Source organism: Chelonia mydas, chromosome 1, assembly GCF_015237465.2.
Source record: "Chelonia mydas isolate rCheMyd1 chromosome 1, rCheMyd1.pri.v2, whole genome shotgun sequence".
Classification (NCBI taxonomy): domain Eukaryota; kingdom Metazoa; phylum Chordata; order Testudines; family Cheloniidae; genus Chelonia; species Chelonia mydas.
In genome coordinates, this window is record NC_057849.1 from 116,344,009 (window position 1) to 116,370,205 (window position 26,197).

Below are 26,197 nucleotides of genomic sequence, written 5' to 3' on the forward strand. Positions count from 1 at the left end.
TCAACCTTCCCTGAACTGCTGTGTTCCAAAATTACTGCTTTACTTTAATTAAAAGGGAAAAATGCTCTAGTGATTCTGCAGACAAGCTTATAACTGAACTGTGATGCAGTGTAGTCTACCTGAACCTATAGAGGGTTTGAAACAATAGCTCTGAATTCTTGACCGATACGGAAACTTAGAGATAATTTATGACATTAGCAGAAACATCAAGCCAACTTGCCTAACCCACAATCCCAAACTGCTTTCCACACTTCCCCAAACCCCACCAGAACCTCTAGCTTCACCCCTGACCGCTTCTGCCGCATGATTACACTGCTAATATGGAAATCTGCTGCATATGAGCACTGATTTAATATCAGAATAAGACAGCAGCTGTTCCGATTGTATTTTTATACTTAATCCTCAGTTTCTAGTGTACTGGTATAGCGTGTGACAGAATTGTAGAAATTTACTATAGAACTTAAGTCCAGTTTGTCATGGAAGGAGGTGTACAGGCATTTTGAAAGTTCATATCTGGTATATTATGTGAGTTGTAAAAGTTTATCAACTGCACACCTATATGCTACTTTTGTTGTACAGGGCAATATCTCTATCAAGAACATGCCCTTTGTTTTTGCTAAACTTAGATAATTTCTACGTAACTATGCATTAAGGATGCTCTCAAAGAAATGAAACATGAGCACTGAACGGTCTCCATGCTTGGGTTCAAGTGCACTGCAGAGTATAGGAGCTACATAAGTTGTCTTCCCTGTTTCTTCACACCCCATCTTTCTACAGGGCATTTGAAGTTGGGTAGCCATGGACACGAACCTCCTTACAATCTGTGTGTTTAGATGATCACAGAAATTGAAATGTGCCTGGCCAATTACCTACAGTCTTAAATGGCTATGGAACTTTAAATGGGGAGCCAGGAAACATGCATAAAATAAAGATAAGATTAAAAAAAGGGTAAGGAAGTGGGATAAGGGCTAAAACAAATACAAGCCATATTGTGAATGGCTATGAAATGGAGTGGTTTTTAAAATTTGAGATTGGGTAACTGGGGAGAACACAAGAAGGGAACTCTGCAGTGAAAATGCAAGGAGAGAAAAAGTCCATATTGAGGAGACAATGGAGGTCATTCTAGGTATAAAGGGAAGGTGTTTAAAAAGGCATGAAAGGAAAAGTAACTGGGAGAAAGAGCGTATGGCACACAATGGAGTAAGGAAAGTGCTGTGCAGAGCTTTAGTATGGGGGTGAAGAGTTCAAACATTCTGTGGAAGATACAGGTATGTGCTAGCTCAGAGCTGTAGGGCTAAGCATCTTAAACCCTATATACCCAAGTCTTTAGGGAACTTGGGGGCGGGGGAGGGGAAGCCATGATGATGTTTAAGTGGCTTACCATCTATAGTGCATCAGGTTCATGAATGAATTGCCAGCAAAGTATACAAGGCTTAAGATGTCAGCGAGCTAAAAGACTTTTATCATAGACTCGTATCTACTTTACATGGAGGTTACAGAGGATGGGAGGGACATAGCCTGGTGGTAAACAGGATCATAAAGTTTGGGGTGCCTTTACTCTATGCATTTTGTACTTTTCAGTGAATGTGTGCAGTGTTTATTTAGATTTAAGTTTTTCCACATATTGCCCCAGAAGTGTGCTTGGCACTTCTGACGTTAGGTCTCTTTCCCCAAGGAACTGGTAATCAAAGCATACAACAGAATTGTGAAAAGTCAGAGGATGATGTTTGCTACGTATTCATAATTCGGCTTGGCAGGATTCACTTTCAGTCAATAAATGTTGGTAAACGTGTATTTCAGCTGAGCCACTGAAATTGATTGGGGGGGGCGGCGGAATCAGTGGGTAACAGCCTGTGGGGTTCGGGTGGCACCAGCCCTGGGGCAGCACAGGGAGCCCTCTCCAGCTCTGCTGTCACAGGAGCAAGCAGGTTCATGACAGTGGGGTTGCAGAGGGCTCCCTCTGCTGCCGCAGGGTGGTAACACCGGATCCCTGTAGGCACAAGATGCAGGGAAGACTTGCAGTCCTGGCCTGGCATCACAACCCCTTACCTTCCCCAGCCAGGACTGCAAGGAGGAGTCGTCCCAGGCCCTGGAGGAGGCCACCCCACTGCAGAATGACTGTTGGCTAGGAACAGAGCCATTTGGCAGCGGGGTGGTGGCCTCCAGGGCCAGGACTCATCCTGGGTGGGGGGAAAGAGAAGGTCTCTGCTCCTCTGGGCCAAGACCTCAGCCTCCCTGATGTCAATGGGCCCCATTGTTGGTGCTGGGAACCCCCCACAGCCCCAACCTGATCCCCCCAGCATCTGTGAAAAATAGAAATAATTAAAAATAGGAGAAAAAAATCTTAAATAAGAATCAGTATTGATTGTCATAATTAGAGAAAAAAAAAATCAAATTCTGCCAGCCCTATTCATAAACTCTCTTAAGAGTCTGGCCCTGAACTTTATATATGTGAGAATAATTGATCAGTGACACGCTGAGAAAGGAATATACATAGCTTACAGGAAGAAAAGAAGGAATTTTCTGTTTCTAGTAGGTAAGCATACAAATAAAGTGCTTCATTGCAATAGCATTTTTTTGGGATAACTCAAGTTCAGGCTAGGATATTATGTTTTGCACGTGATTATTCTACACTTCGTGGAGTTCTTAACCTTCTCTCTTTTTGTTTTCCAGCTCCCTGCAAATGTTCGTTAATAGCACAACGAGCAGAACTGTGGATAACCATGAAAAACTATCAACAAGCTCTCCATGATGCAGAGGCACTCTGCCAAAACAAACCCCTCTGGCCCAAGGTACGGTACACTCATGCTTCAAAGACAGAAATATGTATCAGGATCTCTCTTTGTGGTGAGGACAGAACTTTTTCAGGTCGCTTTTGGAAGGCTATTTTTGGCAACCAACAGGGCTAGAAACTTGAATGAAAGCTTAAATTCTACATAAAACAACGAGGTCTGTGGTGGAACCTTAAATCTGTGCTAGTGCATGAAATTGCTTTGGCATGTACGTCCATTGGTCCTTCATGCTAAGGTCCAGTGATCTGTTAAAATGGGTACATTGGCATGCTTGGGGACAGAACCAGACCTGTCAGTCACTGGCAGTAGGGGAATGCTCCACCTCCTGAAATTCCCTCCAGTGGCTCAACCAGCCCTCCACGCTGCAGTGCTTTTCTGAGGAAAATGCTGGGTTTATTTCAAATTTTTTAAACTAAAATTTGGTTCAACAATGTGTGTATCTAATTCTCAGACGTGACCCAGGGCTGCACTTTTTGGGGGGGAGGGAGAAGGCGGTTACACACTGTGGAAAGAAATACAAGTTATATGGTAAATTTGAAGCAGTCCATGAAGTACAACAGGGGAAAAACTAAGGCCTCTTTGCAAGTGATAGGTAGAACAAGTGCAGCATCAGAAGCCACCCACTCTTGGCTCAGATCTATCTGCAGGTCTCCCAACTATCCCTTTCTGGAGTTGAACCCCCTGACTGGTGCCAGACTCTCTCAGTCCAGAAGTAAAAGGGTTACCTATTGGTTTGCTCAAATGAGATCACTTGACATTATCCAGAGGGTCTGTGGAGCTGTGCAAGAATTTCAGGAACAGCTGTGTTCCATTCCTGGTCTCTACAACCCATGGAAAGACCACAACAGGAATGGAAGCATCCATTTTGTACTTTTAGATCAGAGCATTGCAACCCACTCCCCATCCTATTTCTAACTTCTGCTCCATTTGAAAGAATGCAGTGGTTTCTTGAGAAAATAAAAGCAGTGTTCATTGGTCTTGTGTTACAGTCAGTCACTTTGGAAATGTCAGTTTCACATACCTTTTGTTTGCATGCAGGGTCATTATGTGAAAGCACAAGTTCTTTCTGGATTGGGAAGGACTGAGGAAGCACTGAAGGAGTTTCTTTATTGTGTTGCCTTAAATCCTGAATGGAGCTTAATGAAGAAAGAAGCCCAAAAGGTACAGTAACTACATCATGGCACTCTTTTTTTGTATGCGGGTCTGTTGTGTCCTACAGCTAAGGAAAATCTTTGGATTCAAATACATTCCATGTTAATAAAAAAAAACCCCACACATTTTGGCACAATATCAAATAAAACCTTAGTGCATCTGCCATGGGAGAGAATTCTGCCTCCTTGATCACCTCCTTGTCTTGCTTGTAGGTGAGTTTTACTAAACTGTGTGCCTTACCACTGTCCTGTGGAAGCAAGCTACAGAAGTGAGGCTGAGTGAAGTGAGGTCTAACCTCATAGGCTGAGTGAAGTGAGGTCTAACCTCAACTTAATGGTGTCCGTCTAATAGAATAATTACTTCCAGAATTTCAGGAAACAGTCTAGGTTATCAGTGGGCACAGGCCTAATTTTTGTTGGTGCAAATCAGAACACTGGAAAAGCATGATACACAGGAAAATCAGGGCTCCCAGACTCACCCATGCCGCAGGCAGAGAAATCAGAAGCGGCAGCATAACTTGCTGTTTGGGGAGAGAGTCTGTAGCCTGGACTCTTATAAGAGAGTTTTATACAGTATATTGTAGGGGGTAGCAGGAACCTGAGGGGGTGGGAGTTGAGTTGAGTGAGGAGGAGGGGCACAGACCCTGGCATGGGGGAATGGGGATAATCATATGGAGGGACCTGTGTGGGACAGAGGGACATAGCCTCTGCCATGAAGGAGAGGTGGGGGTGTTTCAGGGAGTTCCTAAAAGAGAGGGCATTGTGTGGGTGGCAGAGCCAGGGAGAATGAGTGGATGCAACGGCCCTGGTGTGTTCAGTGAGTTCATCTGCAGATTGTGTGACCCCCCCTCCCGCCCACCACCCCAGCTCTTCAAGTGTCCTCTGCATTTCCCACTCGTGGGAAGCCCCAGCTGGTGTCTCCTGAATGGCAGAACTCTAACTAGCAGATTGGAGCACTCATTTGCCTCTCCTGCTGTCCCTCAAACCTCCGTGAACATGGAATTGGGGTGCAGATATAAAAGGGGTGTGGCACTCCAGCCATCTCAGTTCTTTCCAACTGTGGCCGGCTGAATGGATCAGGAAGTGCTCCTGGATTTGCACCTTGCTAGCTAGTTAATAATTTTATAGTTAGAATTAGTTAATTTTAGCATTAGTTTATGTTGTAAAGCTTTTGGTTGCAGGATTCTTTGCCAAACAGAAAAATAAAAAGCCAAGTTTTAAAAGATGTCATGCCCGGCAGTGTATCTAGCATTCAATGCACATGCCTGGCATGCTTAGGTGAGGCACATTCACCTTCAGAATGCTTGATTTGCTTGAATTTTACAAATGAGCTGAAAAGGAGAGACAGAACAGACTTAAGACAATTTATGGATAAGGAAGCCTAACCACCCAGAACTAAGAGAGAACAAGATTTGAACAAGTCTCCTAGACTAGTGTCCACTCTAAGCAAGTCTGGGGGAAAGGACAAAACCTCCACCTCTGTACCTGGTACTAAAGGAGCCAACGAGTTAAAACTACTGTGGTGTTGGCCTCTGTTTCTAGAGCCAATCCATGACAAAAGAACACAGCTGTCATGGTGAGCATGAGCTCTGGGTTCTCACTGTTGTCAGTCTCTTTGCAAAGAGCCGATCCTCGAGAGAGAGACCGTTTGGCCAGAGGGTCTTCCAGGAACCGATCCTGGGTACAAGAGCTCAGGAACCGATGAGGGGGGTAGACTAGGATGATGCAATAACCTGTACTGACATGGCACCTCAACAAATAGTAGTTATGGCACAGATTCATCTATGAAATCCTGCTCTGGTTCCATTACCTGCTTAATTGAGTTATCAGACACTTTGTTGTAACAGATACAATTAAATACTTGCCTGGGGAAGAGTTGAAGACCAGATCTCTCCTCTGCTCCCACCGTTTAAGACCCTCTTCTAGGCCTCTAAGAAAGGGTTGGTTGGTTTGTGTGCGTGCATGTGCGCTCCCCCATCCTCTCATGCGCTCCTTTATTCAGCCAAGGAGAGTGCTGTCTTCAGTTGCATCTGAAATGAGAAAGGGCTTGGCTAAGAGAAGATATGAATTGGAGGGCCGATCTAGAGACAGGTTTTTCCCACCAGAACCGAATGTGGGCCTTTGGCCTGACTGGCAGATTCCTCCTGGGGTTCTGTGCTCTTACTGGCCATCTTCTTAACCTTATCAGGATGTTTCTATGTATAAAAATAGACCTTTGCCAGTTTGGTACCAAGGAAACATTCAATTATCAGATCCGAAAAGAACAGATCCGAGGGTGGGTCTAAGTCCTGATAGGTGTCCTACAGAGGTAAGAGATTTGTTACCAGAAGAGGAAGAATTAGTGGAGATACAAGAATAGGATCTAGACTCTGACATTCTCCTCTGGAGAAGATATCCTTTCAGACACTTCAGCATCATCACCATCAGAGGGCGAGGTGGTGCTCTGTGAATTGGTGGATTGCATGTGAGACATCAAAAAGTTTTAGTTTCTGTATGTTATCTCTAAGTTCTATAATTCCTCCTCTTTCCCTTCAGGATTGATTTAAAGCTCTGAATTTAAGACACATTTTCATATTTCAGTAAGACCATATCACTGGAAATTTCTTCATTTCATGGTAGGAGAGGACCTACTATGTTTCAGTACATAGTCATCATCTTTGGCTCATCTAGAGGTCCAAGGCTGTTAATGAAATGCCTATCGGTAATGGCAGCATAACTGAGAAAATGGGATTTATGTATATCCTTACCTAGACAGCTGGATAGTTAGTGTCCATTGAGGGAACAAATCCTGTTACATGCGGATCAAATGTTTGGCAAAAAGTAAATCTGGGATTATGCATAAATTGGGAAAAGCTATCCCTAAATCCAACAACCCAAAAGATCCCTTTCATAGGGGCCATATTAGACTCAAGTGTAACAAAGTGTTTCTTCCAGAAGAAAGGTTTATTAAAATAATGTTGTCTATACATCTTCTGCAGTCCCCACAATGGTCAATGCTATTCTCTTCCCCCAGTTACTGGGTCTCTTAGCATCAATCATGTCAGTGACCCACACGCTCGTCTTCAGATGAGACCTGCAGCACTGGCTAGGAAAAATTACAAACTTGTCTTACACAACGTTTATTGCACATCAGCGTTAACTTCTATGGTAGAATTACTAATGTGGTGGATGTGTTCTAAATGTAATGGTTATACCTTTCAGTCTGTCTTGCCATCAGTAATACCTACCTCTGATGCATCTATGGTGGGTTGGGTGGTGCCCATTTAAACAAAAATCTACTGTTCAGAGCTCACTGGTCACCAATGGAAAAGAATCTACATATCAGTATCTTAAAACTGAGAGCAGTCAGGTTGGCTTTCAAGTCATTTCTGTCTCAGGTCAAACACCGGGTATGCCAGATCATGACAGACAATAGGACAGTGTTTGTATTATCTGAAGAAATGAAGGGAGGCTCATTCCCTACAATTGTGCATACAGGCAAGGTGTCTGGGATTGATCTAGAACAAGATGATCACCCAATAACAATTCATGTATCGGGGGCAACAAAATACCCATGTAGATCACCTAAGCAGGTCAACCACTCAAATGCATAAGTAGAATCTAGATTGGATGCAAATTTGGTATGGCTGTTCTGCAGTCCTTATTCAATTAGGATTCCATGGTCCCACCCTCCTTCATCAGAGTACTACCGTCTTGTGTGTGGGAATATGCTGAGGGCACTTGAACAAGAAATGAAGGTTATTTACCTGTAACCAGCATAGTCACACTCCCTGCCTGTTTTTCCCCACTGCCTCGGAGTCCGCCTTACAAAGGGCTTGGCACATGGGGAAGGAACTGAGGCAGCTGGATTGCCATGTCCCTTTTTCACCCTCTCCCTGGAACATTCAGTGCTCACTGAGGGGCGGTTTGGGGAAGGCATGTGAGTGCTCCAAGAGCTACTGCTAGCTAGAGTTCTAACCGTGCAGGCTACATCTGTGACTATGCAGAGTGCATCTTGAAGAACCCTGGTTACATGTAAGTAACCTTCATTTAGACTACACATATGTTTGTTTCTGTAACGCCAGCTCAAAAAATTCTTTTTTTTTTTCTCATTTACTAGATAATGTGTGAGATGTTTTTCCCAGCCTTCGAAAACGTGCATGACAGCCTCACTGCACCTTTCTCTAGTCGGACAAGGTTGAAACCTGCATTTTTAAGCAACTTAAATGCTGTTGAAGATGGTTCTGCTGCTGGGTGCTCTGAGGTAAAGAATAAAATATTCAAAATATATTAACACCAAAAGTAATTTTGAAGCATCTTGTAATATCTGATCTACCTGACTTGAATTGTTGCATATGTTTCTATACAAGCTTAGTTATTACTAATGCATCTTTTCCCCTCTCAGATTGTAGGGAGGGAATCTAGCTTTAGTGCAATATTATAAAAAGGTGGAAGGAAGTATAAATTGTATTTAGATCTCTCATTTCTGAGGGTATGTCTACACAATAAAGAAAAACCCGTGGCTGGCCCAGGCCAGCTGACTCAGGCTTGCGGGACTTGGGCTGTGGGGCTGTTTCATTGCTGTGTAGACTTCCGAGCTCTGGCCCAAACCTGGGAATAGTCCTACAGTCCGAGCCTGAGTCGAATGGCACGGGCCAGCCGTGGGTTTTTCTTGTCTATGTAGACATACCCTGAGACTACCTAATATAATTAGATTGGGGTACCACTTTCTAAGAGAGCCAAATAGCGGTTTTTGTATGGTGTGATGTTTTAAATAACATTTTATTTTTGTTAGTCTGTGTGCGCTTTGAGAATGCACAATTACAATATGTCAGGAGAGGTGGTTAGAAAAGAATGAGAATTGTAATGAGAGAAATAGCCCTCTATTTCTGAAGCAATTGGAGCAAGTATCTCTTATTAGTATTGGCTCAGATCAGTTACCAGGTTGCCCCCATGACATTACTATCTTATCATTTCTATGGATAGAATTAGTGCAGAAAATGAGGAAACAGAATCTGCCTGACTTTCATGCGGTTTTTCTCTTTTCAGGATACTGTGTTCAAATTAACAAAAGCCCTGTCCCAAGAGTCTGATGTTCTTCGAAGCACTAATTCTTCTCTCTCTCACAATGTACTGGATTTGCATTTTGAAGACCATAAGTCATTGGGAACAATCCTCTCCAGCTTACCTGTTGCACGTTTGAAAAGAAAGCTATCCAGTGACTCGAGGGATTTACAAAGCTTGGATGTCCCAAATAAGATTCCTAAAAAAGGTCTGTCCTGTTGTGGGGTTTTTTTGTTTGTTTGGGGAGGTGCCGGGGGGGGTGGGGGGGGGGTTGGGTTGGGTTATGGCACTATATTTTAAAATAGATGGGAAAATAACACTTCTTTGTTACTGTTCGTAGGTAAAACTCAGAGGGGGAAAGGGGGTACTCAGGTCTGGTCTACACTAGGAATTTACTTCAGTATAGCTATGTCTCTTGGGGTGTGAAAAATCCACACCCTGAGAGACATAGCAATAATGACCTAGCCCCCAGCGTAGACTGTGCTAGGTTGATGGAAGAATTCTTCCATCAACCTAGCCACCGCCTCTCAGGCAGGTGGATTACCTATGCGGACAGAAGAATCCCTCCCATCAATGTAGGTAGGGTCTACACTGAAGCGGTGCAGCTGTGTTGCTGTTGCATTTTAAGTGTAGACATACCCTCAGTGTCACAGCTAAATACGAGCTAGAATAGATGGTTTAGGGCAAGTCTTCACTTAAAACGCTGCATCAGCACAGCTCTCTCATCTGCGTAATCCACCTTCTCGAGAGGCCATAGCTATGTCGGCAGGAGAAGCGCTCCCGCTGATATAGCGTTGTCTACACAGGGAGTTAAGTCAGTATAACTTGGTCATTCAGGGCGATGGATTTTTCACACCCCTGAGCAACGTAGTTTTACTGATTATAGGTCTGTAGTGTAGACCAGACCTTAGTACAAGTAGCTAACACACATTCTAAGAGACCATTCAATTTGAAGTGGCCCATTAACACCCCTGCAGTCATAGGACAAAAATGAGGAGATAGTGGGTTACAAATCATTGTAATAAACGAGAAATCCTGTCTCTTTATTAAGACCATAATTTTTAGTGCCTAGCAAAGTTATGAATTTAAGCTCCCAGGTTCATCTTTGGAGGGTGTTGTGCAGGTTTCTTTTGAGGATGAGTACTGATAGGTCAGATATAGAGTGATTGCTTTGTGAAAAGTGTTCACCCAGAGGTGATATGGTGGGGGTTTTTGGGTTGTTTTTTTCCTTTTGTCTTTTTTTGTGAGAGTTCATTCACGATCATAGTGGAGAGCTTGCTTCTGGTGGTGAGCGTGGTGAGGTGGGGGAGTTCAGGAAAGATTTCTTTCAGGATGTGGTTCTCATTGGCTATGGTTTGCAATTGTTTGATACCCCATATGGGTTCTAGTGTGGGGTGGTAAGTGACAAGTAGGCATGTGTGGTCAGAGGGCTACATGGCTACAACACGATTTCAGACAACTCGTCATTCTTGTTTGTTGTGATGAGCAGAGTTGAAACCCTTGTCTAAACATCAGTAATATTGTTCCAGAGAAGTCTTGATTCATCTGAAAAGAAAAGGAGTACTTGTGGCACCTTAGAGACTAACCAATTTATTTGAGCATAAGCTAACGTGATCACTCTCTTTACATAAGCTATTACCAACAGGAGAGTGGGTTTGTTGGGGGGGGGAGAAAACCTGGATTTGTGCTGGAAATGGCCCACCTTGATTATCATACACATTGTAAGGAGAGTGATCACTTTACATAAGCTATTACCAGCAGGACAGTGGGGTGGGGGGAGAGAAAACCTTCTGTAGTGATAAACACCCATTTTTTCATGGTTTGTGTATATAAAAACATCTTCTGTATTTTCCACAGTAGGCATCCAATGAAGTGAGCTGTAGCTCATGAAAGCTTATGCTCAAATAAATTGGTTAGTCTCTAAGGTGCCACAAGTACTCCTTTTCTTTTTGCGAATACAGACTAACACGGCTGTTACTCTGATTCTTCTAAGGAATACATACTTCTCTTCTCCAAATTCTGCCTTTCTGATGCTTCATCCGTTAATAGCTTATCTATTGTACTGCTGGTGAAAGGAGTGCTGTAGTAGTTAGGCCTCTGAGGTATAGCTAAACTTCAGTGTCTCTTTGCATGAAATAGAGGAACAGTAAGCCCAACGGAGGAAGCTAATTTGCATCAAAATCAGTCATATGTTAATATCTATTTTTCCCAGAAAACAAAGAATCCATTTAAAAGAGAAGTACCCCTATCCATTCTGCCTTTTAATACATCTGCTTACATAGATATTTCAAACATTTTTAACAAAGATCTCGGGTTTAGCAGTGTGAAGGAATGCTAGAAGGCAGTAATGTACTGTATAATGAAATAATTAATGTTTTTTTAAATCTCCACTGTATTACCATTCATTGTTTCACCAAATTTTGAAGGTTAGAAATCTGACTTCTGCCTTGAAATTTACACACAACGTACCACTGTCTGTTTTCCACCTCTCCACTCAAAACCCATTTCTTCCACGTAATAGAAATGGTCCACCTCCCTGCTGTGATAGGAAAACTCCTGCAGAGTGGCCTGTGAACTGCAAACCCACCCAATCACTGGGGTGGGAAATCTAACCTTCCCCTATCTTCACAGTAAGGGATTTAGAGCCATTTCACACTTTAACTATCAATTTAAGGTTTACACAAGATGTGATGCCATGTTATTGTCTGCTGAATAGCCCGTTTAGGGTCCTGCTATTGGTCAGGGACCCCACCCTCAAGATATAGGTTAAAGATAAACATTTTCCATGAAAACCACTAATGTATCATCCACAAGATGTCAATGCCCTCCCCCCTTCCCCTGTGCTTGATACACGCCAGAAGGTTGTGTACAGGTTGTCCTATAACAAATTGTAGTGTTGTAACTTGCATGCAAGGGGAAAAACTTAATTTTTCATGTGACATCTAGTTAGACTCCTCCACCAGAGGGTTAGGAGGCAGAGATACCAATGGTATGAGAACTTTTGCTTAGTATTTCTAGACTTTCTGCTGCTTAGGCTTTTTGAACTACAGTGTTAAAATCATCGGACAAAGATGCTGATCCTGCAGTGAGTTGTGCACAGATGAAGGAATCTGCCTGCAGAGATCTTATTGCAGGGTCAGACCTTGTAAGCGCCAGTAACCATTATGGAACTTATACTGCTACAGAGCTTCTAGGTCCAAACTGGTAGAAATCTTGTCTACAGGAAGACAAAACTGCGTGGACAAGTCTTGAGTTATTTGTAAGTTTCTCAAGACCCAAGAATTTAGGAGTCTGCAGATTTGGGGGACTTAGGCTGAACCTGTGAATTTAGTAAGGTCTCTTAGTCCAGCTGTTCTGGCTTCAGCACTTAAAGGCTCAGCCTGCTTGGTTTAGTCAGAGCTTAATGCTCTGGGCTGTGCTTTAAGTTTAAAATTCTTGAAAATCAGGAATTCAGCTATACAGAACTTGCCAACAAAGCAGGCTATGCTAGAAGTTCGTTAACGCTCTTCACTCTTTTATAAACAGTGCCTGCCCTTGAGAACGCTAAACATTACTGCAACAGCAAAGTTCTCAGATTCAAATGTGTTAGCAAATTAATCTCCAGCCTTCCCAAAAAAAAACTTTAAATGCAATAGTCCTGATTTCAGAGGGAGAAGGGGGTGTTAAAAAACAAACCTGGAGTTCTTAAATTTAGCTTGTTTTGGGGGTAGGGGGGTTTGGGTTGGGTTTTTGTGGCTTTTTTGTGGTGGGTTTTTTGTTTGTTTGAAACATGCAAAACTCTTGAAAAATTAAAATCTATTTCAAACTGTGAAGGGTTTTATGTCTTGTCTCAAACTTTGGCTCTCCAACAGAAAAAACATTTACCCTCTCAGAAAAGTTACCCTCTGGCAGGAGGTCCATGTGTAATATTTTAGGTGGAGAGGAGTTTTTTTGGGGGGGGAGTTTGTGTTCATAGAGAACAGATACAAAACTGGGTTCATCGTAGAAAATTAGCATGGGGTCACTACTCTGATTCCATAATATGTGTACATACATAGTGCCTGCTTTACCTGAATGTTTGACATAGAGCTGTCCTTCTCCCTTAGATGGAGATACTGTACTTGAAAACTCAGCCACCCCTGCATTACGTGAGATATCAGCAGTCCTTGTGGATGCATCTGACTTCGAGTGTTCCCTCTGCATGAGGTATGACTGCGTAGAGCTGAGAGTCTTCCTAAACTTTAGACCAAATATATTTGGTTTTGAGGAAAGGGTTGTACTGGAAGCTATTCTAACATGAACTAAAGGTTTTGTTTCATCTTTGCAAAAATGTAATAAATGTTAACATCAGTGGAGATGCTGAAATTATTTTTGCAACATGTCAATATAATGGATTTACTTTAAAAATGAAATCCCTTTTACGTCCTAGGATAGAGACTAAATAATAAAAATGTCTCACAAGATTTACATGCAGGGCAGGAAATAGCTTTTAAAATGGTAGGCTTAGTGACACATTGCTATCTGTATTGTTTGTGTGTGAGATGGAAATTCTAAAGAACCAATTTTATTTTGTCCCAACTGTCTGGTTTAGGTTATTCTATGAGCCTGTTACCACTCCCTGTGGACATACATTTTGTCTCAAATGCCTTGAGCGTTGCCTTGACCATAACCCATATTGCCCGCTCTGCAAAGAAAAGCTCTCTGAAGTAAGTTTGTATTTGTGAGGGGGTTTTTTAGAAGCTTTTATTAAGATCTTAGCATATTGTGCAAAATCTCTTTGCATACATACAGCTGAACAATATAGGGCCAACATAGTAGTCTTGTTGTGCTCTGCACAGACATAGTCTGAATACTAACGCTAGTATTTATTAAGCTGTATTAATAATCTGGAGCAGGCCGGAGGGAAGGGAAGTACTGACCAAAATTGTTCGTACAGTATTACTTTCTCACATTGAAATGAGGCGTTTTAGTTTTTGCGTGAACAGTCTCTAACAAAGACTGTGAAAATGCTGAAGAGGCCGTACTGTCATTGCAGTATCTCTACTGATACTGGGTTGGTGAACAAAGCACGCTTCTGGCCATTCTGGTGTAGAGAATGTATGCTCAGCTGCGGGAAATCTGATTCCCAAATATTTAGACTCCCCAGGTGGCAGTAGCTTGAGTCAAAAGGTATTATCTCCTTTACACTAAGTAAGGAGGACTAGAGGCGGGCAAAAGTGTTTGTTTTTGTTTTTTTGATGCGGGCGGGGGGGTGTGGGAACGGGGACAGAAAATAGTTTGCAGAAAAATGCTGATTTGCATAGATCAAAACATTTCACAAACTCCTGTGTGTTTCAGTTAGTTGTTTCAGTCAAAATTGGGGAGGGCAGGAGGGTTAAGGGTCAAAAGAAATTCAGAAATGTCAAATCAGCTTTGTTTCACCACTTCTGAAACCTAAACATTTTGTTTTTGTTTGTTAGATTCACAAAACTGGAGGTGGTGGTGAACCACTTACACCCTTTAGCCCAGTTAAAGCACACACCCCTCCCCTTTCTCTCCTGCTGAAGCTGTTACACTTTGGATACATGATTAAATATTCATTGGAGCAGGGACTGGAACCTGAATGTTGCCTGCCCTCCCAGGTGAGTGCCTTAACCACCAGGCAATAGTCATTCTCGTTCGCTCACTCTCTCTCTCTGGTCCGGTGAATACTTAAACACTTTACACAGAGTGGAATAGCTTCAACAGGAGAGACTGAGAATACTCTCTAACCCTGGTGGTTGGGACACTCGCCTGAGAGTGGTGGAGACCCCGGCTTCAAGTCCCTGTTCTAGAGTGGGGATTTGAACCTGGGTTTTCCACAGTGCTTTCTTTAACAGCTAGGTAATAAGGGACTATCACTATACAAAATGTTTTTTCTTTAGATGACCTGATACAAGTTTTTCCCAACTCTTTTGATATGCTGAACCAAACCTGAAATATTCTGGAATTTTCGAGTCAAACTGAATTGTTTTCAACACTTTGGAACTGCCAGCGAATTGCAAGTCAGTTATTCTCACAGCTCTGAAGAGTACCCTTTTTTTTTTTTTTTATTGTTATGTTGTAGAGCCTATGATAAATTTGTCCTTCTGGAAGTTTATGGGCGCTGAAGTGGATAGTGTGTCCACTCTTGTATCACAGAGATAATCTCAATTTTTTGAAAGAGTGAGAAAAGAAGGGGGGTTAGAACAACTTTACATCAGGAAGCTGGTGCATTAATTGTTTTGTCACTGTTTGCGAACCATCTTGATCTATCTTGCTCTTGGAATGGAGGCTGGACATAACTGATTAAATATTAGTACTTAAGCTTTAACTCTCTTCTCTATAGTTTTTGGCAAGCAGAACTTATAAAAAGACAGTCCTTACAGAAGAACTAATAGTTCATTACTTGCCAGAAGAGTTATCAGAAAGAAAGAAAATTTATGAAGAAGAAATGAAGGAATTATCAAAGTAAGTTGTTTTTCTGTTGTATCTAAATGTTGTAAATTTTTATTTTGATCTAGATTACTGAAGAAACCTTTAATTTATTTATGAAAGTAGGTTTCAAAGGCTCACTTAATCTATTCATAGAATCATAGAATATCAGGGTTGGAAGGGACCTCAGGAGGTCATCTAGTCCAACCCCCTGCTCAAACCAGGACCAATCCACAATTTTGGCCCCAGATCCCTAAATGGCCCCCTCAGGGATTGAACTCACAACCCTGGGTTTAGCAGGCCAATGCTCAAACCACTGAGCTATCCCTCCCTCCATTCCAGTGTTGGCATGTTTGTAGTCGATAGTAATCAAGGAAAAGTAGGCTTGGATGTGAGAGGTGCACAACATCAGAGGAAAATATTAATTTTATTTGGCAATAAATTTAGCGGATTTATTTCTGTGAATAAAAAACCCATAATTTAAAACTAATTAAAACATCTTCCCCCAAAGTAGGAAGTGGGGGATTGGGAGTAAAAGAAGCATAAAATGTAAGCAGGTATGCTTCTACACATCCTTATAAGTAGATGTATTGGCTGCTTTATCCATGATTACTTGTACTTGCCATATTGCTGAATTTAAAAAATCACAACAGAAAAATGAAAGTGTGTTACAAAACTAGAGGCTGAAAGTTAACTCTGTCCTTGAGTCCCCATTTCCACTGAATTCCTACAAACACTCCACATCACTTTGGAATATAAAGATTGCTTTCCAGTCATGTTTAAAGTATATGTAGTATGCAGTAATATATCTTTTTGAAAATTACAGATAAAAGCTGTAAAAGACTCAGTGATGTGCAAATTAGATGTTTTTTTCCATGCACATGCTTGAGAATGCGATTGCATTTTCCATACTTTTTCTAGTAAAACCAAAGAATGGAGGTATTGGTACCTAGAGTGCATTAATAGCAGGGACAGCCCTTGGTGCTCTGGTGCCTGTGAAAGCAACAAATTTTTGTTGGCCAAGACCTTATTTTACGAGAAACAAGTCTGAGAAACCATTCTAGTCAAACCTCAACTATGAGGTTTTGTGCTGAATAAATACAGTATGCGTGAGGAGACTGACTGTTCTCATATTTGTATTTTTGCAGTTTGAATGAAGATGTTCCCATCTTTGTGTGTACCATGGCCTTCCCTACCATCCCTTGCCCACTTCATGTCTTTGAACCTCGGTATCGGCTAATGATAAGAAGATGCATGGAAACTGGTACCAAACAATTCGGCATGTGCTTAGCTGATGAACTAAAAGGGTATGGAATCTTGCTGAGAACATCCCTGTCGTAAGACTTTTGGAAGCCAGTGGAGAACCATAGTACTCTTGGTCTTCCACAACGAGTTGGATCCTTTTTAAGTTTCATGCTAGCAGATACAAATGTTACTAAGTGTTTTGTTGCCAGGTTTTTATATAATCTGTAAACATCCCCTTTTTGCTGAAGTTTCTGATATCTCAATGTTAGACCCAGAAAGTTGACTTATGCTCTAGTTATCCATCCAACCTCCTTTACGTATTCCTGGAAAGTGTTTCATTGTGGATATGCTTTGGAATAGTTCTGTTACATTTAACTAGAAAATAGTAACATGTCAAAAGACTGGAGTGCATATGGCATCTATTTCCTATTACGTTATGTATGAACGGTTTGGGGTCAGTCGTACCACAGAGAGCCTATTATGACAGTTTCTGATCCACGGTTTGGTTCCCAGTATAGGCTGTTGACTAAGTCAAGGTGAGGGTTGCTCTTCTGTCTGTCTGCTCTGTAAGGGTATGTCTACACAGGGATGATAAACCCATGGCTGGCCTGGGTCAGCTGACTCAGGCTGTGGGGAGTGGGCTCTGGGGCTGAAAAATCGCTCTGTAGATGTTCAGGATTGGGACCCTCAGAGAGTGGGGTCCCAGAGCTCAGGCTCCAGCCCCAGCCTGAAGTCTAAACAGCAATTTTTAGCCCATGAGCCTGAGTCAGCTGACCTAGACCAACCACAGCCGTGCCATCGGTCTTTTATCCCTGTGTAGATTTACCCTGAAACATCTTCCTGTCTCCTAAGCTTTGGGTTCAGATCGGACTTTTATGAATACCCTGGGTTAATAAAGCTGGACCATACAGTAGGTGTTTGAAGTGGAAAATTAGGCTTTTTGAATGAGAATTACATGCTTGGTGGATGAGGATGCTGGATCTGAGCTTTCATTTGTAGGAATTGAAGAATCCTAAAGAGGTCATGGATGTCCTAATTCCCTTGAGGGCATGGTGTAGCTGCGAGCATGTACAGTGGAATCTTACAGTGAAGTGCTGATTCCTTTGAAAGAGGGAGGAAGTGGAGAATAACTGGATTCTCTGCTTTGCCCTTAGAGCATGCAAAACAGAGTTAGTTTCCAAAACCCTCCACCTTTTGGGGGCTTGGCTTTATTGGTAATTCGGAAATAACAGTGTAAACCTCAACTTAAGCTGCTTCTCAAGTGTAGCTGTTCTTAAGGTTTCTCTGTAAGACCACCTCTGGCTTAATTCTTTCTGGCACAGACACTCCCATCACCTTGATATTAGGAGACAGTTCCTGCTCTGAAGCGCTTACCTCCTTCCTTGTACAGTGCCTGGCACAACATGGTCCTGACCTTGGTCAGTGTCCCTCGGTACTACAAATAATGTATTCACACTGGAGCTACTGGACCCACCTTCCATCATGACTCAGCAGTAATTACCCTGAATTTTAATGCAGGATTTTAGCTCCAGTTGCCTTCTTCTAAAAGGGTGCAGTGTGTAACCCAGTTACATGGAGTTTCTTTAGAATAGGAGAGGACTTTCCTGACAAAATACCTCTTCCTGGTTGCTCTTCCAGTTGCAGGTGGCCCTGGCAGTTGGTGGGTGGGGAGTCTCTGGTTGGTGTCTGTCTCATAGCAGAGACCAGCTGTAGTAATATCAGCAGCTAAGGATTCCTCTCCCCTGTTCTCTCCCTGCTTTCCCCTGTAAGTACTGGTGGCAACTTCTTTCCCCTCTCCTCCTCCTCCCCACCCAATCAGAAATAAGGAGAGAGGGAGAGGAGTAGTAATCCCCTCGGAGTGCATCACGTACTATCTACATGGTGGTTGATAACTTACTATTAATCATTTTAGAGTGCATCAGAACTTGCTTACAGTGGTGTGTTAATTAACTTCGTCTTGTGCCAAGGTTGTTTTTGCTGAAATGTCCCACCATTGTCTTCACTATTGGAGCTGAACCAGTGGTAGCAGCAACGGGAAAATGTATCAGAGGCCCAAGTGGAGTAAAAGCAATAAAAGACATTCACTTCACTTGCACAGCTTCAGCATATTCTCTAGGCCAGTGTTTCCCAAACTTGTTCCGCCGCTTGTGTAGGGAAAGCCCCTGGCGGGCCGGGCCGAGCCGGTTTGTTTACCTGCCGCATCTGCAGGTTCAGCCAATCGCGGCTCCCAGTGGCCGCGGTTCACTGCTCCTGGCCAATGGGAGCTGCTGGAAGCGGCGGCCAGTACGTCCCTTGGCCCACGCCACTTTCAGCAGCTCCCATTGGCCTGGAGCAGCGAACCGCAGCCACTGGGAGCCGCGATTGGCTGAACCTGCGGACGCAGCAGGTAAACAAACCGGCTCGGCCTGGCCCGCCAGGGGCTTTCCCTACACAAGCGGCAGAACAAGTTTGGGAACCACTGCTCTAGGTACTTCTCTGCCTTCCTCAGCAGTGTAACAGAGCTATCTCTTTATAAATAGTTGCAAAACCCTGCATAAGTTGCCACCAGCACTCAGGAACTGGTGTTGATGACCCGGAGCATGAAATCTGCTCAATTTATTTAAAAACCTGCCCCTCCCTCCTTCCCCACACACAATTCTAATTTTAAAAAGCTGTTGCTTTAATCATGAAGTGTGTGTGTGACTGTTACCAGACGCATCGTTGTGCTGGAAAATTATGGAGTTACTTTCGTTTTTCACCAATGTAACGCAGTGGTGAATCAGGTCCAGTAAGTTTATAAATGTCTGAACTTCTATAAATACCTGTTAGTGACTTCCTAGTTTTCTGTGCCCTTTTATCATTTCAGGTTTGCCGATTACGGCTGCATGCTAGAGATCAGGGATGTAAAATTTTTTCCTGATGGGCGTTCAGTTGTTGATACGGTTGGTGTTCGTCGATTTAAGGTCTTGAACCATGGTCAACGAGATGGGTATAACACCGCGAACATTGAATATCTTGAAGATAAAAAGGTGATCTCCTGGGCATTCATGTTTCTTTGGGTTCGCTTAAATGTTCTGTCCTTGTCACATCTCAAGTTGAAGTTATTTATTTACAGGGTCATAATGCACATTTTCTTTACTTCTGAAACCATGGAATAAATGATTTTGCCCTTCTGACTACCTCACTAGCTCTCTCTGCAGTTTAATCCTCTCTGCCAGTGGTACTTCTGTCGTCATCAAATCTCAGGGTAGCTTTCAGACCTTTGATACTTGAAAAGATACAACCTACCATGTCATGTTTAGATCGGGGCTAAAGTAGCAGGTGAAAATGACACTAGTTCAAGACCCTTCTAAAGACACACGTCTAAGTTTTATTCAAGTGCTTAGGATTCCATGCTTTGCATTGATATACAGTATCTGTTCCTAGCTCCCACAGGTGATCTCTGACCTCACCACACACTGAATAGAAAAGCTGTTTGTTTTGTTTTTGTTTTTAAAAAGGTAGAACTCATTTTAAAGAGGAGAACTTGGTACTAATACATTTTGTCACTCAAATGCTTGTGTATGCATGGCATCTAAGGAAATCTACCAATTAAAATAACTTTCTTTTCTAAAATCTGGCGAACACCTCATTTAGTGAATTTGTGGTGGAATTTACTGGCCAAAACAAGAATGGCCTGCATAATGGTCTAGTGTTATGCTGGATATCTCAAATGAGTGCCAGAGTGAGCTGTAGCTCACGAAAGCTCATGCTCAAATAAATTGGTTAGTCTCTAAGGTGCCACAAGTCCTCCTTTTCTTTTTAGTAAAACTCTGATACCACTTCACAGTGCACTCATTGCAGAGTTCAGGCCAGTGGATAGCATTAGAAAAGTCCAGACAGGTCACATGGTTCTCAAACAGACTTTCACAGTTAACTGCAGTTAACTAGGAGGATTCTCCCCATTTGTGCTGTGCAGGTCAATTACCAACAAACACACAGAAAAGGAGACACTGGGGATAAAATGTCTCTTCAAGGTTAAAGTGGTCTAATATCCCATGTTATGGCTCAGGGTCCCCACTGTGTGAAGGTGAAGTATATCGTCAGATCAAACATTTGTGTATATTGGCAGAAACCTTGATAATACCATCCCTGGTACTGGGAAGTCAGTCTCACTTATCTACTTGTTCTGTTTCTCCCTGTCATCTTTCCACTACTCCCTTGACCTGAGTACCACTTCTACTGTATTTGAAAACAGCACTACTTTGTAGAATTCCCTTAATGCAGAAGCCCTGGCTGGAGGGCTCCTCGTCCTTGTTAAGAGGAAATCCTAATCAACTGAAGACTCCAATAGCAATACTGCTGACTTGGTTGCTGAAAGGACCTAAAACTTCTGCAGGAGAGACCAAAAAATGGAACTGGCACGAGTTTGGGATGTATCAGACTTATGCACCACTTCGTTAGCTGGAGACATCCACATTAAGTGGCATAACCATCCCTTAGTAAGGAGTAGTCATTGCTGTTAAGCATAATTGGGTTGAAATTGGCTATCTGTGAGGCATTTAAATAGTATAGAATATGGAATAAATCTGATTTTTGTATCCTCCTTTTTCTTGATAAGGTGGAGGGAGCAGAGTATGAAGAACTTGTCCGTCTTCATGATTCAGTTTATGATCAAGCTGTTGCCTGGTTTACTTCCCTTAAAGACAACATGAAAGCACAAATTCTCAATCATTTTGGATCAATGCCAGGAAAGGAATCGGAGCCACAGGTAAATATTTCCTAAACATGCACTACCATCCTAGATCTATGGATCTCCTAGACAAACCTCTGATAGAAAGATCTGTTGTCTCATACATATCAAGCTTATTAATGATTACCCAGTTCTGGTTCACTAGAATCAAGGTTGGAAAAACATTGCCAACTATTCCCTGTGGTTTTGACTCCTGAAGATGTCATTGCTACTTAATTGCACAAAAAGGAAACATTTGAAGTTGGTGTAGAGCTCAAGAAACCCCCAATATATAGATGGGCATTAGTTGTATTACTCCTAAAATAGAGGGAAAGTGGGAGGGAAGATTGCTAACACTAACCTGTAAGCATGTATCCTTTTATTTCTCTTGCAGAGTAACCCCAGTGGTCCAGCCTGGTACTGGTGGCTATTGGCAGTGTTACCATTAGAAAACAGGGCTCAGCTGGCTATACTTGCTATGACTTCCTTTAAAGATCGTCTTATTGCCATCAGACGTGTATTAATATTTGTAACACGCAAGAGACCCAGATGACATGGACTTACTTGTGAACAGGCACTGACTGTATGTTAGATATGCTTTTTTAAAAGCATCATGCAGAGATGAACAGTTCTTTCTGGTTGTCTGACGTTTGCTATTCTGGATGTTCACCAAACTTTGCACTCTACTCTGTAATTAATAAGCACTCTGTGCCTGTTGTCCTGGTGAAATCTGAGCCTCTATGAAGTTGTGCTACAATTACAATGTAGTTGGTAGTTGTGGATAACTACTTTGAAGTACTGTTCATAATCAAGAGTTGATGTTTCTAGCCTGTGAGAGACTGAGTTTAAAGTATTAGAACACCACAATTGGCCTATGTGCAGTTTGGATTTACACTTAGAAAGGAAAAGAGTTCTCTGCAATGGATCACAAACAGCAGATGGATTTATTAGAATTTTCCTGAGATGGTCAGCAGAAGGGAAACCAAACTATCCTGCAGATAAAGAATGCACAAAGTGCATAGCTGACAGGATGCTTTCTTAATGAGTTGGTAGAGTCTCTCTGCCCTTTCATCTACTTGTTCAAGAAATATTGGTCTATAAAACAATTTTCAAGATTAAGGTTTTGGAGGTTGTCCAGGAGCGTAGTATTTACATGGTCAAGGCTGTGTGTCGGGAAGAGTAGTAGCTACTGAACAGCAATTTGGTAGCCTTAAGTAACCCCTTGTGTTGTGATTTGCATGTTGTAGTGGAATGAATATATCAAATGTCAAAGGTGTGCATTTATTTTTAGAAAATCAAAGTAATCCCAGTTGGTCAGATGTCACTAAACACAAATCAGACGTATTCCCTAAAACATGAAAGGCTGTTGTGAAATAGCCATTTCGCTCCAAATTCCGGGAAAGCATGCTGTGCTACTCGGCCGATGTGTGTGCTTAAAGTAAACTTGGCTAGGATAAGCATGGGGGAAGATTCCATTTCCCTTCTCACCTTCAAATGATGTGCCAAGCTGATGTTACATTGGAACAATATTTGTTAGAACTTTGGGTTTAAAAGTTAGCGTTATGTTTTATATTATAAGTGCTGCACGTGGTTGGAACTTGGTCTGTGATGACATCATGAAAGGAGGTCCAAACTGAACACTAACAAGGCAAGTCTCAATGCAAGCTTAAGGCAAGTGTCCTCTTCATTTGTTTGTCTTGGTTTTTAATATATTGGTTTTGTTAATATCTTACTTTGATAGCTATTGAATATGTTGCTGGTTAGTCAAACTATTTTAGTGGCTATTTAGAAAATTAATTTAATTGTGTAGCTTCCTAAAAGAAGTAATTTTACCAACTTGAAAAGTTAGCCAGAATCTGTGCTCTCAGAGTATAGCGAGATGCTTTTAGAGACACTTGTTCATGTGCAACACTCTGGCATGATGAAAATGGTGTCTTATCTAAATGTTTAAAGTGCCTAGTTTTTAGTTTGCTTTGAATTATTATTTTTTTTGTGTCCATGAAGATATATATTAAAAATTTGCACATGAGTCCTGGAAGAAAACTGCATAAACAAATGAATTAACACATATTGACTGCTTTCTTGGATACTGTAATTACAACCTTTGTGGTCTGGGAAGCTAAAGTATCTAGTGCAGTGGTTTTCAAACTTTTTCTTTTTTCATTTATAAAACTTCAGATGGAGGTGCGGACCCCTTTGGAAATCTTAGACATAGTCTGTGGACCTGCAGGGGTCCACGTACCACAGGTTGAAAACCCGTGATCTAGTTAACTTTTCTTTCAGCAAATCGTTACCAGAAGTGGTTTCTGTAACCTGCTCTGAATGTACTGTAATTGCCTCTACCTTGAACGCGCCTTTTCTAGTTAAATAGTGATTTGTAATTTATCCTTTGAATTGTGAAGTGCATAACGTACAACCAATGATTTTGTAATCTCCACAATAGCCTTGCTGCAAGTTCTGCTACTGTCATAAGAGTACTAAAAGTAAAAGCTATATGAGATTCTGAGAGGGTGGAGAAGGCATCAGAGCCCCAAAGCTGCAAACAAAACCGCTTGAAGTCTTTTGGAGCACTTCCCCCTCCAACCATGCATTAGTAACTCTCATACTTCATCCCAGTGTTTTTTCCAGTTAATCCATTTTAGACTACCAGCACTTTAGGTAGTTCAGCTTCAGTTTGGCAACCCAACTCATTTTCAGTTGGGAAAATGAATTCTCTTTTCAGAGTAGCAGCCGTGTTAGTCTGTATTCGCAAAAAGAAAAGGAGTACTTGTGGCACCTTAGAGACTAAAATAAATTGGTTAGTCTCTAAGGTGCCACAAGTACGCCTTTTCTTTTTGTGAATTCTCTTTGTGAACTTTCACATTGTTTGTTTGTTTTTTGTTCTGTATGCCACTCTTGCCATCATTGTCCTTGCTCTCTTTGTTTTACCCTTCCCCTCTTCCATGACTCTTTCCATGTCCATGCATTGAGTTTTAATGTTTTGGCGGCAAAGGGACATTGACAGAATCATACAGTCCTAGGCCTTGCACCTGCAGAGTGTTACATATGTGCTTAACCTTACACAGATATATATCCTTTTAGAATTGAAATGTTAGTTGCTGTCTCCTTGATTCTAATTACTGACGACAATGTGAATTTCTCCTGTTTGCAAAAGCCAGTGATTTAAGATGTCTGTCCTTTAAGTACTTTTAAAAGTGACACTACAAAACAAAGTATTCCCTGTAATACATCATAGAAAAGCAATAATGAAGATGTAAGAGTGTCTTTTTTTTTTTTTTTAATTAGCTTTTTTGCATTAAATTACATTACTGTCTAAGGATGCCAGGATAACTAATGAAATGTCCTCGCTTGAGTGAAAGTTGAGTGACAGAATTTTTGGTAAATTTTTAAACTGTTTCTAGCACAATGGGGTCCTGGTCCATGACTGGGGCTCCTGGGTGTTACATTAATACAAATAATTAATATTTGTTTTTAAACACTTAAGTGACTGACATTTTGGATACATAATATGAAATAATCAGTATCTGTATGCAAATGTTAAACTAACAACCCAAACTCACTGTTTCTTCCAAAACATGAAATACTGGATCATACAGCAAAGCTAAAGAGAAACGCTCTTCATGGGCACGTACAGAGTCTCTAGGGGTAGAGACTTTTTTCCTACCAAGTTCTCCTGTCCTGGTTTGTACAGCAGCAAATAGTAAATAGATGGAGAAACCAGTTGCCTCTTCTCTGGATTAGAGGCAAATGTCCATATTGCAGCTATCTTACATCTTTACTTCATTCTTGTCCCCATGGTACGGTATTGAAACCATGAGCTAAGCAGCTGGAAAAGACAGGTGTTTTGCTGCCCTTTAACACATTACATTTTTCGTAGTTGCTTCCTAGCCTGGGCAATGTGATAGGAAAGTCTCCGCTTTGGTGAGATCCTTTATACGTCATAAAGAAACAAAAATGTCCAGATCGAATTTTTTTTTTTCCCCTTATGGGTCACCTGTAAGACTTAAAAAAAAATATTTTTTAACTTCACCTTTCAAGAAGCCTGTAAATTGTTTGCCATCAAAGCCTTTGTTATCGACTGTATTTTAACATGTCCAGTCTGTGTTTCATTTCATCGATTGCTTTGGACTTCTAACATGCTGATGATCAGTTTCTTACTGCTTCCCTTTCTTATGTTCCAGTCCATTTTGAAACTGAAATATAAAGCTATTGTTCAAAAAGCTATACACTTGATTCATATTACCTTTCACACTGGTGGAATTGGTATTTGGTAGCGCCTTACATTTACAGTTGTGAAATGATTGTATCAATAACAAAATCTCATCTGGGGCTTGTGACCAGATTAAAACAAGTATGTGTAATGTAGATAAACTTGAAACAATTTTTTACTGTTTTAAAGCTAGTTATGAAACTGTATGTACATATGTATAAATATAAATTAAACTGCGCCATTTTGTATTTAGTAAATTCAGGACAAGTCCATGTTCTAGCCACATTTGGTACTTGTTGCATAAGCAAAGCCAAACTTTTTTAAAAATAGCAATGTTCATTTCATGTATATTTGCAATATTCATGGGAAATGTACTTAATTTATGCGACATTTTGAATAAACAGATCACATTTAGCAGTGTCTGTCTCTTAACAAAAACCCATCATGTGAAATGTTAAGGTTACTTGGAAGTTTTCTTAATTAGAACTTAAATTTAAGTGTGCATGTGTGTATCTGTTGCTGTTAGTTTGGATTTAGGGCTGTAGGCCCTTGTAATTCGTTTCTGTTAGCACGTCTTGTAATTTTAAATGCCTTAATTTCTGTAAATCTGTTTTGGGGCAGACCACTCAGACAACATACGTGTGTTTTCCCAAGA

General features: G+C 41.5%; 1 protein-coding gene across 2 annotated transcripts in view; it reads left to right on the plus strand.

Annotated features, from left to right (window-relative positions):
• LONRF2 (LON peptidase N-terminal domain and ring finger 2) overlaps positions 1-25,956 on the plus strand; it is a 47,467-nt gene extending 21,511 nt beyond the window's left edge. The window contains exons 2-13 of one of the 2 annotated variants that reach the window (XM_037898272.2): positions 2,674-2,792; positions 3,831-3,953; positions 8,043-8,186; positions 8,972-9,194; positions 13,072-13,171; positions 13,557-13,671; positions 14,425-14,586; positions 15,312-15,433; positions 16,546-16,704; positions 19,488-19,650; positions 21,222-21,371; positions 21,727-25,956. In XM_037898272.2, the coding sequence (XP_037754200.1) occupies positions 2,674-2,792; positions 3,831-3,953; positions 8,043-8,186; positions 8,972-9,194; positions 13,072-13,171; positions 13,557-13,671; positions 14,425-14,586; positions 15,312-15,433; positions 16,546-16,704; positions 19,488-19,650; positions 21,222-21,371; positions 21,727-21,885 (1,739 nt within the window). In that variant the 3' untranslated portion in view covers positions 21,886-25,956. The remainder of the gene's footprint in view (positions 1-2,673; positions 2,793-3,830; positions 3,954-8,042; positions 8,187-8,971; positions 9,195-13,071; positions 13,172-13,556; positions 13,672-14,424; positions 14,587-15,311; positions 15,434-16,545; positions 16,705-19,487; positions 19,651-21,221; positions 21,372-21,726) is intronic. The other variant, XM_027831128.3, reaches the window with a different exon arrangement.
• Positions 25,957-26,197: the final 241 nt, after the last annotated feature.